General features: G+C 43.8%; 1 protein-coding gene across 10 annotated transcripts in view; it reads left to right on the plus strand.

Moving 5' to 3' along the window:
- Positions 1-11,748, plus strand: part of NHSL1 (NHS like 1) — a 168,310-nt gene extending 156,562 nt beyond the window's left edge. For 7 of the 10 annotated variants that reach the window (XM_084514671.1, XM_084514674.1, XM_084514676.1 and 4 more), the window contains 3 exons: positions 1,916-5,329; positions 5,881-6,010; positions 9,453-11,748. In XM_084514671.1, the coding sequence (XP_084370797.1) occupies positions 1,916-5,329; positions 5,881-6,010; positions 9,453-10,176 (4,268 nt within the window). In that variant the 3' untranslated portion in view covers positions 10,177-11,748. Of the gene's footprint in view, positions 1-1,915; positions 5,330-5,880; positions 6,011-6,415; positions 6,468-9,452 lie in introns of all 10 variants that reach the window. The other 3 variants (XM_084514673.1, XM_084514675.1, XM_084514672.1) reach the window with 2 other exon arrangements.
- The last annotated feature ends 250 nt before the right edge of the window (positions 11,749-11,998 follow it).

Consider the following 11,998-nt stretch of genomic DNA (forward strand, 5'->3'; position numbering starts at 1 on the left):
TATGTTACAGTACTAGATGCTGTAGTGCTTACAGCTTCGTTCTGCACCAGCCCCCTGGTCGTGCATATGTATGTGTTTCACCGTGGTAGGAAGAGGAAAAGTACCCCACCTCTTTGCTTATTTATGGAACTTAGTACACAAATTTTTATTACTGGATATTTTTAATTGGCTAACAGTTGTTATCAGGCGTGTCACAGCTCCAGAAACATGCATAATGCCTAATTAGATGGTTTCCTCTCTCTTAACCAGAGGGGGACACTGATTCTCTAAAGAAAAAAAAAAAAAAAAAAGGAAAATGTGGCAAGCAAAGCTATGTATTCTTACTGTACTGTTGTTAATAACTGCATACAGGATATGCAAATAGCTATTTTGATTGGCTGCAGTAGTCCATCTGTTCTGACAGCATCTCATATTAGATTATCCAAGATGTTTGCCAGCATCTGAGTATCTAGCTTTGCTCTAAATCTGTACCAGAAGCAGAAAGAGGCTACATTTTCATGAGAGCAAGAGGAATCTATACAAAACAAACTAAATAGGCTTCAAGCTGCTAAAAGACTTCTTATGTGCCTGGGAAAAAGAAGTAAACAATCTTCTTGTGTGTGCTGCTTTCATTCTAGTCTTTTCAGAGCCCTCTTTTCCTTACCCTAAATGCCTTTTGTGCCTGCCAAGAGTAAGGATAATTAAATGTCCTTTAAGTGGCGTTTAAAGCTGCAGGATAAGAATACCTATCTTCCTGATCCGGTTCCATACAGTCAATGTGAAGAGTGCAGTCCTATCGAGCTGTGCTACCTCATCTCTCCTGAGAGCAGCTTTAAGGTGGCGATTTGCAATAACCAATTTCCCCTTGCAGCGACATGTGCAGCATTCTTACACGCATCTCCAGCAGCATGGCTGCCTCCTGTGTCTGCTATTTATAAAGTGGTGCGACTGAATCGAGAAGCAAGAGCCTTACACAGACTAATTTTAAGGCTGTACGCTGATTCTTGGTTTTAAGGCAGCTACCAATAAAAATGTAAATGTAAAAGGACCTTAGGGTCCTTCCTGCTGACCCAGGGATGCTGTATTTTGAATTAAAACAGCTTTTCCTTTGTCCTCAAAGTCTGCTTATGCCGATTTATCATTATTATTTCATTTTTTAAAGTACAGTTATTTTTGGTTTTCTGGTGGTGCTGAGGATGAGATAATCATTAGTACTAGCTGTTTCTTTTCCCCATTTCCTGGAGTTATTCCTCAGTGATAAATAGAAAGCAGTTGTGTGGAGAAATGTTATTTAACGTTTTTCTTTGTAGTGTTGGATCCTATCTCTGTATAAATGTTGTTATAGCATACCTGTTATTTACAGTAAAACAATGCATGGTTCAGTGTGTTAGCCTCCCTTCAGAAGAATGGCAAGACTTGGACAGCTATCCATGCCTACTGAACATTTTTTCTGAAGTATAGTGCTTTTAAAAAGCAGACGTGATTATTCACATTAGTCTCCAGATTTCCTTCCCCTTTTCTTTATTGCACGAGGCATTAGCATGGAAACACACTTCACATTTCTCAGGCTTTTGTCTGTTCCCGCTGCTTTGCCTCCTGGAAGTCAAACAGTGCTACTTGGTTTCTGACATAACTGATTACTATGGAAATTATTACCATGTCATAAAAAGAGGATTTCATGTGTCGAATGTGCGGCAGGAACACAGACGGTTCTGTAAGCAGAAGGTTCCTAGTAATGAGGAAAAAGGGAAGAGAAATGCAGAAAATAAGTAATGCCTGTGCAAAATCCATTGTTACAGATTCCTTTTCAGGAGGCATAACCTTCAAGAGATTGGGGATCAAGCAGATTGCTGATTTGTTGTTGTTGCTTTTAAATGAGTAAGAAGATAAATGTGAATTTGCTCTTCAAGGAATAATTATTTTATTTTGACTCCAGCAGTTGGCACTGGCCAAAGCGATTTCCGAGGGCATTCGATGTATGTCCCAGACCACTGCTCCACGCTAGGCAGACTAGACAGCTATCGCTCTGCTATGCAGCGGTCTGAAACCAAGGACACCAGCTGCCAGACCGAGGAAGTTAAAGTTGTGCCCCCTTCAATGAGAAGAATACGAGCGCAGAAAGGACAAGGCATTGCAGCCCAGATGTCTCAGTTCTCCAGCTCATCTGGAAACATGTCGGTGATGAGTGATTCTGCCGCGGTTATATTTGCTTCTCGCCAAAATAGTGACATGGGTTTTCACAGCTTGCCTCGGGCTGGTGCGAGAGTGTCTCTGCAGTCCCTAGAACAGACGCAGAGCATCTCTAGGCAGACGGAAGACATCGCTGGCACTTTACCCCACCAGATAAGCAAACTGCAAGTGGATGATGGTGCTGTGCATCTGAGGAGTAATCCCACGACAGGGACTGTTTCAAGGCCAAAGTCTCAAGAGGTGAGAAGCTATGACAGCGAAAAGTCCACGAGCCCAGCATGTGTGGTCTCTCCTCATGCCACCTACTCCACGAGTGTCATTCCCAATGCAACGCTGTCGTCTTCCTCAGAAGTTATTGTTATTCACACTGCCCAGAGTGCTGGATCATTGGATAATAAAATGGGTGGCTCTGCTGCGTACCCAAAGCCAAGAGACAATCCTGTTGCCAGCAATGCAATAAGTGGGAAGGAAGATCACCATTCTTCAAGTGGCAACTGGAGTGAGAGTAGCTCCACACGTCACTCGCAGACGTCAGACACCATCCCGTCTAACACGGTCATGATGCTCTCCCTTGGTGACTCTGCTGTCTCTCTCAGCACTCCTGGAAATGCAGAGGCTGGGTCTCAGAGTGCGAACTACACCTGCAGAAACAATCTTGCTTTACCAAGCCAGTCCCAGGACAGCGATGGCAGGAGTGAATCTAGCTATTCAGGGGAGCGAACGCAAGCAGCAGCAAGCAGCACAGAGCATTGGCTATACAAGTCTGCGGAAAGCAGCGAGGCTTCTTCACGCAAGGTGGCTTGTACCACACCAGGCTGTGCCACTCCTGGCAGCAACCTGAGCAGCAGCAGCCTGGAGAGGACGTCGGCCAGAGAAGATTCCACTTCTCTGTATTCGGTGCACCACGATGGTTATTACAGCTCCATGCCCGTGGACTCTGGGCTGAAGTCGGATGTGCCATGCAGTAGCACTAATGGTTTTGGGAACCCCAGAGACAGCGTGATTAACGTCTTTGAAGGAAAGGAGAAGAAACATCAGGATGACCCGGTGGGCCAAGGTGACAAATCCCTGGTGAGAAACATCTCTCTAAAGAAGGCAAAGAAGCCGCCTTTGCCGCCATCTAGAACAGACTCACTCAGGAGGGTACCCAAGAAAAAAGCCCAGTCCAATGGACAGGTGCTTGATGAAACCCTAATTGCCACCCTGCAGCATTCTCTGCAGTTGAACCTCAAGTGCAAAAACAGCAGCTCCCCTTCCCAGAGCCCCTGCAGCGACTATGAGGATCCCTGGGTGCTGCGCTCTCGCAGCCAGAGCTCGGTCAGTGCCAGCAGCAGCATGATGTCCACCACCGCCCCAAACCTGTACTCCATCTGCACCGTCACCCCCTCCCAGAGCGAAACGAGCAGCATCAAGTCAGAGTATGCCGACCAGTGGGGTTACTACAGCGACTATGCCGCGGTGGCAGACGACCAGGTCAAGTCCCCGGTGACCCATTCTGCCAGCACGTCGTCTGCTCTCAGTGATTACAGCATCGGCCACCTCAGCGATGGCTCGAGGGCTTCAGTGCCACAAGTGCCCAGTGGACTGGCCAAACCAAAGAGCACTTCTCCGGAGAAATCCCACCGAGTCACATCACCATCCAGTGGGTACTCCAGCCAGTCCAACACGCCCACTGCGCTTACTCCAGTGCCTGTACTGCTAAAATCTGCATCGTCAGGAAACGGGAAATCCAAGCTGAAACCTAAAGTGCCTGAAAGGAAGTCCTCTCTTCTGTCTTCAGTCTCCATTTCTTCATCCTCCACCTCTCTTTCTTCAAATACATCTACTGAAGGGAGCATGAGTGTGAAGAAAATGGACCCCACCCCGAGCTCTCCTCTGGATTCGGGTGCACCTCCTCCACCACCTCTGCTTCCAACACCTCCTCCACATTGCCCTGAGCTCTCTCCTCCCTATCCTCCTCCTCCTCCTCCAGCAGAAGTCATGGATCTAGCACTGTTGCCAGCCTCTCCCACATTTCCCCCTCCTCCACCAGAAGCTGATGGAAATTCTTCCTTTGCCCACAGTGCCCAGTGGTTACCACAAGAAACTTCCATCACTTCATTCTCTTCCCCTGTTCCTCCTGCTACTTTCCCCTTAGCTGTCCCGCCGCCAGCACCACCTCTCGATCCGAAGCTGACAAAGGGTGCAGCGATACACCCACAGTATTCTTTTAAGAAACGTAATCAGGAAGATCCTTGCTACAGCCCAGTGAAGCAGCCCTTCAACAAGCAAGATGCATCAAGACCCGTGATGCCCTTAGTAACTACCAAAGCATTGCAAATGGTGCAGCTGAGGTCTGTGAAAAAAGCAACAGAAGGTGAACCATCACCCGAACCTGCTTCTGAAACCACCTCTCAGGAAAAGGGTGCTGTAAGCTCATCATCACAGACTTCCCTAAAGCCGTCTCTCTCCCTGAGACTCAGTAACAGCTTAGGTGAAGAGGAGATGAAAACTCATGGCACTTCATTTAAAAACGCAGCTCAAACACTGGCTCAGAGTCCTCCTCTGGTTCTCTCTGACAACATACCTGCGCTTGACAGCGATCAAAAATCTGCAGGTACAGTAAGTCTAAGCAAGTCTGTCGAAGCTGTTTCAGTGGGGACAGCCACTGAAGACACGCCCGAGTCTCCAGTGCAGAGCAAAGACATGTCACCTCAGGGGTCACCAGCACCTCCGGACAAGACTCAGGTCGTATTGCCAAACAAGAAACCACCTCCCATTTCAAAGAAACCCAAACTGTTCCTCGTTGTACCACCTCCACAGTTAGACCTCACAGTGGAGAAAATAGCTGAAGTGGGTGATACTGTCAGAGGCGCACCAAGCCCAACTAAGAGAGACGCTGTGCTTGCACACTGCGAGGAGGCGAGAAATTGTCTTACAGATGGACTCAGCTCTAGCGAGATGGACTCTGGCAGCCTGGTTCCAGAGGGAGGAGCTGCCGGAGTCACCTTCTCCGAAACAGTGGGAGCTAGTGCCTTTGTGGCACAGCCTGCTGCATCACCAGTTCAAGAAGAAGGCAGGCAGGAGGAGCAGCCTGCTTTTGATGAAGGAAGCAGTTCAGGCAGCAGCCAAGACAGTGGCAGTAACACTGACGGGCACCTATCTCAGGAGAACGAAAGTGGTGAGTGAGTCTGTTCTCTTTGCCTCTTCTTCAGACATAGCAATAGCTGTGTTAAGGAATGTGGGGAGTGAGGATAGCAATCCTAGCAGTCAGATGCTCTTCTGTAGAGAAAAGAAGCTCTTGCAGTAGTTAAAGCTGAAAGCCTAAAGAAAGTTGCAGGGATCAGATTAATAATTGATGACATTTCTTCTTATTCCTTTCTGATACCTCGTTATCGCAGATGTGGAAATGAAAACGGTGCTTTACTTAACTGCTAGGATTAACACATGCTATGAGAACATGGTTAGCTTTGTTGATTTTGATTTTGCATTTTAATGGAAACCATAGAAATGTTCCTTCAGCATCGTACTCTGCATGTGTGTGAACAAGCACAGGCTTTTCGTGCACTGCAGTTTCCTAAGCGAGTGTATTCTGAAATCACAACAACAACTGGTGTACTTGCTAAATCCCTCGGCTGTTTTGCCTTGGAAGCAAAGGGGGGTGATTTCAAGATTGTAAATCTGTTGGGTTCCCGTGACGGACTGACAGTATTGTTCATTATTTCTGCGTAGCCGAGGTGTTTGAGTCGGATACAGCAAATAGTTCCTTCCTGCCAAGCAGTAGTTATGGGGAAGAGACGGACGGAGTGGCAACACCAGCGAGACCAAGGACTACTGAGGATCTTTTTGCAGCCATCCACAGGTACTGTAGAAATTTCCCTGTCCATACTGCCTGGTCCATTAATTCCCTCAAAAAATTAATTGTCATCGTTTTTCTAAAACACACAGTTACAACAGTCGTTGCTTTAATTGAAAGCACACATTTATCAGCTTTCTACTAAGGCTATATATGAAAACATATGGAAAAGAGCTTGTGTTTTATTGTTTTACAATATATTTAATTCATTCTGAACTAAAAGCTACTTGGTTAAATCAATATAGATTATATTATAAATATCCTGCCTCTTAAAATACCAAGTTACATCTAGTATTTATTGTACTGTTCTCAATCTGCCATATTAACTCTACTGTTGCTTTTTCTGTGTATCTTTTTGTTTTCATTCTCGTTCTCCATCTCTTTTTACTCTTCGCTGCTTATATGGTGCAGTTTGGGACAGAGGCTCAACGCTAATGCTTCATGGCAAGCGTGGCTGAAACTGGCAAGTAACACAACATGTCAGTCATATGGCAAAACATATGGCAAACGCTGGATTATAGTTTGCCATAATCCAGCCTGAGGTCGGGTGTTTTGTGTCAAACTGGTTTATGAATGAAATGTGCAATACTGGCTCTTATTAATGACATTATTCATTTCCCTTAAAAACAAAACAGGCAACTAGATTTCCATGCTGTTCATGGTAGGTTTGCAAGGAAAAAAAGAAAACAAAAAAAGCCTAAAAATACAAAATGGAACGTGTGCACCATTTAAACAGTACACACAGAAGACCATTACCACTCTGAATTACCAAACTTGGATTTAGACTAGAATCAGTGTAGTGGTAGTGCCATCTTGTGGTTCTGTCTTTTACTTCAAAATCTGAAGGAGCCATCTCCTGGTCACACAAAGTGCTTAGTGGCATCCAGATATGCTTATCCAGGTGTCTGGTCAGTTTGCAAATATGTGCGTGACTTTTCTACATCAGTACTGAGGGACAGAGAAAGCCTTTTGTGAGAAGTTGGCTAGGATTTGGGAAACAACTTGGGATGAAAATGCTTTTTCTTTTATTTTTGAAACTATTCTGTTTCAGACGTTACAAAAATGACATATATGCAATACTGACTTTTTATAACTTACTGGTATCCCTTAGGATTTGGCCTGTAGGAGCTGTTCTAAAAATGGCCTGTTGCATTCACGCTGCATGGCACTCACTAGGACTGCGACAAGTCTGTTTTTAGAATGACGTATTCTGGCCAGTAACCTTTTCCATTCTGTATGCGGATAGAGAGTGGCTCTCTGTGTGTATGCACATACACGGAATTCATGAGTTTATGGGGAAATGGACAATGGAACTGGATGTGACATAGTTAAAACTGCTTGACACATTTATTATTAAGACCTTGCTTTTGTTGGCTTTAGACTTGAACCACTTATCTTCCTTGGTTGTTGGCTAATCAAAATGTTCCCCTCCCTCCATTTCTAAAAGGTGTTATTTCAGTGATTGGCACTCTTGAAAATGTCCTTCAGAGTAAGACAAGAAATTTGGTGGTATGTGCGTCAAGGGCAGGAAGAAAAATCTAAGTTTAAGTCACAGTTTTGTTTGAATATATATCCTATCTCTGTCTGAAAAGCCACCAAAACCAAACCTGGTTCTTAATTTTAAGTCTCTGCTGTAATTTATACATGCTGAGAAAAACTGGTTAGATGCTGCCAGCAAACTGACCATTCTGCCCTGCATTCACTGTGTTGCTGAGTTACTTCAAGCCAGGATAACCAAGTCTTTCCCTGCAGATCTTTGAAATAGAGTTTTGTGCTGTTTTTCTTTGGAATTTAGTTTGATTTTTGGCAGCAGTACAGCCTCAGCCCTGGAGTGTTTAAAGATACCCATAGGCAGTCAGTATCCTAATGAAAGGAAGTCTCTTCCCCTGTAACTGGTTCACACACAGGCTTGCACGCAGCATTATAGATCCACTCAAGCACCAGATCACTTGCTGCCTATGGCACTGACACACAGTCAAATCTAGACAAGCTTCTCAAGTTTGCCACTACCGAAGTCATCGTTTTATCCTTACGCTATCTTCTGTTGCCCATTCATCCCCAGGCTGAATGGATGTCAGTATTACATTCTGCTCTCAGACAGACAAGTGGCAGGGGCAGCAGCTGAGAATAGCAGCTGTTACAGTTGCCTGTGGGGGTATCACAAGTGGTGTATTTGTGAACTTCACTGCTTAGAGAGACAGGATCGCTCCTAAGTATTGGCAGAGTTTATATGGCAATATCTGTTGCTGCCACCCACTTAGCTGATGGATCCTGCTACTTCGTTTCATTGTATTTTTTTCTGTCAGTAGGCTGCAATGCATAAAAACATTTGAGCTTGGCTTGGCAAATTCTCAGACCCTTTAAGAAAGTATAGCTAAAGATTGCCTTGAGTAGAATCCTATTTTACAAGGGGAACGGTCTATATAGGACACATCTTTGATAAACATTAATATGGAATTATACCATGATAATCTTGTATTTGTAACAAGTCTGCTGACTTGTTTTAAACTTCTGGCAAAAGAGAATATGTAAAATCAGGATTTATTCTTGAATTCATTCTTGTTTAGCCCACAAAGAAGCAAAGCAACTTTGCTACAGATACAAGGCATGTTATACATCCCTTTCTTTAAGATTTCTAATAATATAAAAATGGGGCAATGGAACTCCAGTTTCCACTTATTCTCAGTCCTATGCTTGTTTCTTTTTTATTTTTTTTTAATCACTGCACTTTACATTTAAATTAAAAACACTGAGCCCTTTCATGGGGAGAGAGAACTTTCATTCAGAAAGCTGGTCTCTCCTTCATTAAGTCAACAAGTTGCAATGGTAGAGCACCAACAGGACTGTGGATTTAGAAGCTAGAAAACTTGGTTTTCACTATTCATTTAATTTAGGTTTTTGGAGGGATGGTTATGTCTGCCTCACTTAACTTGATCTTAACTGCAGCAGTGCATTGCAATATCCTTTTCTAAATGAAGTGCACTAAAATACACTAATTCTCCAGAAAGCATCAAATGAAACAGCAAAAAGCAAAAAACAAACAAACAAAACATATTTGATGGCATATTTTTAATCAAATCCCCAAACTAACAGAAAAAAGGCATTGAGAATTATCTTCTTAATGAATTAGTCTGAGCAGTGGAATAGTGAAAATTGGATTTGCTAAACAGACTCAAAGTGTTTTGGACATCAGTATTGCCAGTTTTATAGTTTTGTTGTTCCAGATGTGCAGAAAAAGAATAATGAACTTAGCGTATACCTACAATACTTGCATTAATGCCTTTACGGTTTTGGTGGTGTTCTTGCTCATACTTTAGATTTAGATTACTTCTCCCTTCTCCCTCTCGTGGCTTTAGCTTAATTCATTGTCATCCCTCTATGCTGAGTTCAACTAGGTGAGGTAAAAGGTTTCATTTGTTGTTTTCTCTTTTTTGTTTTCCAAACTCAGATCCAAAAGGAAAGTCCTTGGCCGTAAAGATTCTGAAGACGAGCGCACCCGCAACCATTCTCCATCGCCCCCCGTAACGCCCACTGGTGCTTCCCCAACCTTGTCTACCCTCAAACAAGCAGGATCCATTCAGAGAAGCGTTCGCAAGAGCAGCACCAGCAATGACAACTTCAAAGCCCTGCTGCTGAAGAAGGGGAGTCGCTGTGACACCAGCTCCCGCATGTCAGCAGCAGAGATGTTGAAGAACACGGACCCGCGGTTCCACCGGGCAAAGACAGACACCTCCCCGGACCTTTCTGACAGCCCGGCCAGCTGCTCGCCCAGCAAGAGCAAACGGGCCCAGGAGGAGTGGGCCAAGAGCGAGGGCCTGATGCCGAGGAGCATGTCCTTTTCTGGCACTAGGTACGGCCGATCGCGAACGCCCCCCTCCGCTGCCAGCAGCAAGTACAACGTCCGCAACCGCATCCAGAGCAGCCCCATGACTGTGATTAGCGAAGGAGATGGGGAAGTGGTGGAGCAGGCGGAGGGCAGGGTCCGAAGGACTTTGGAAGAGCAGCAGGAGAGGCAGCTCGATATGTTTAACAGTGATGAAATAGACATGAATGACTTCCCGTACGCTGAGGAGCCAGGCTGCAAGGAGACCTTGGATCCAACCCATCTAGACTTAATGACGCAGCCAGGTACTTCGGAGAAGTATCTAAGTCCTTCAGCTGAAGAAAGTTAAGAGGCTGTGACAGAAGGCATTGGATATTTATCTAGAAAATGACAGAGGACTAGATTCCAGAAGAAAGCCCAGATCAGGACAAGTTTACTTCACGGAGCATTTATTCCATGAACTGCATGTGTGTGTTTAAATGCCGAAGCAATGATAGTTCTGCATGGTTGGGTTGGGGTGGGGAGGACTTGCTTTGAATGAATGGTCTGTGGCTTAAAGAAAGTAACAGCGGAAATTTTTGTGTAAAGCCTTAGAAGTCCTCTTGCGGGGTGTGGGGAGGGATTTTTCTCAGAGCCTGTAGGGGTGTGAAGTTTTTCTTTTTCTTGAGACTGCAATTGTGCAAGCAAAATTTAGGAATAAGCCTGAAAAAGAGGAATGGGAAGGCTTCTGTGCTACAAGCTGGACGTTTGCTTCAAAAGCATTGCAATGGTGCAGCGTAGTGCATTCGTTAAGCAGAGTGGTAGGACGAGGTGCGTGGACCTGTGAGAGGGCAGTGGAGTTGGTGCTGGGGCTGCAGGGCTTCCTACTCGGGTACGTCCCAGAGTCAGAGGATGCTTGTCCTGCTAATGCAAATAAGTCACCGGGTTAAGAGTTGGTCCAGGGTACTTTGTTTTTTCCTGAGGGAAAATGAAACGTGAGTTAACACGGAAGAGGGAGCGAAGTTTTATAACACAGTACTAGCTGCTGTGCAGCCACACACGTGCACTTGGCGAAACACAAGTTTCCAAGTGAAGTGCTTCCCTGACCAGAGTATTCCCTTAGAGAACTGGAACAACTGCATGTGTGCAGAGGTTGTGAGCAGACAACAGAGAAGTGGGAGAGGAATTAAACTGTATACTGCTGGAGTTTGGAAAGGTTAAGTTTCTGAATTATTAAAAAAAATAAATAAATAAAAATTGAGAACTTGCACTACGGAGCTGTAGGTGGAGCCTGTCTTTCCAAATTGAAATTTGGGAGTAACGTTTTGCCAGAAGTCTTTCTTCCATTTGTCAAAATGGAAGGGCTATTACTTTTCATCACTTGAAATACGAATACTTGCTAACTTTTGGTTACCAAAGAATGAGTTACAGTTACTTTCCTTTTTGATTTGCCTGCAGTATTTCTTTTCCTTTTTTAACCTTAATAATTTAGTGAGGATCATTTTTATTGTATATTTTACAGAAAATAAAAACATTAAACGGTTTTCCAATTGTAAAGAAAACCATTAATTAAAACTGAACTATTGGCTGGAGTTTGGGGTTCTTAGTAGGAATGAAGCTTTTCATTTGTAAGAAGAATTTTTGCATCATTTGATGGCGTGCGCAGTTTTTGTATTGTTTGTAAATATTAAAAGTTGTTAAAATATCTTTTGATCTCCCTACCGTAGAATTTATACATTTTTAGATTGCTTTTAAAAAGAAAAAAGCACTCTTTGTAGATTATTTATTTTAGAGAAATATGCTTGTAATCTCTTTCTTCAATCCTTTACTTGTTAGTAATGTAAATTTCAGGGGCCTTTGTTTAACTCTTCCCTTCACAAGAGGGGAACAGTGATGAAAATGCTGTGACTTTGCTTCAATAAAGAAAAAGGCTGCCAGTTGCCATATTGTCTTTTGAGTTGATTAAAATCTCCTTCAAAAGATGTGTTCAGCAGTGTATGGCAACCCGCTGAATGCCATAAACCATGCATCTGGCTACTAATCTCCACTTCTCATTGCAAAAGTTACTAATTCACTTTAGAGACAGAACTAAGGCATACTTACACATCCATCCCATTTTGGCATGTCAATGCTAAGACTAAACAAAATGAAATAATCATAAGCTTTTTTTTTTTTTTTTTTTTTTTTTTCCA

This window comes from Aythya ferina (assembly GCF_964211825.1).
Source record: "Aythya ferina genome assembly, chromosome: 3".
Lineage (NCBI taxonomy): Eukaryota > Metazoa > Chordata > Aves > Anseriformes > Anatidae > Aythya > Aythya ferina.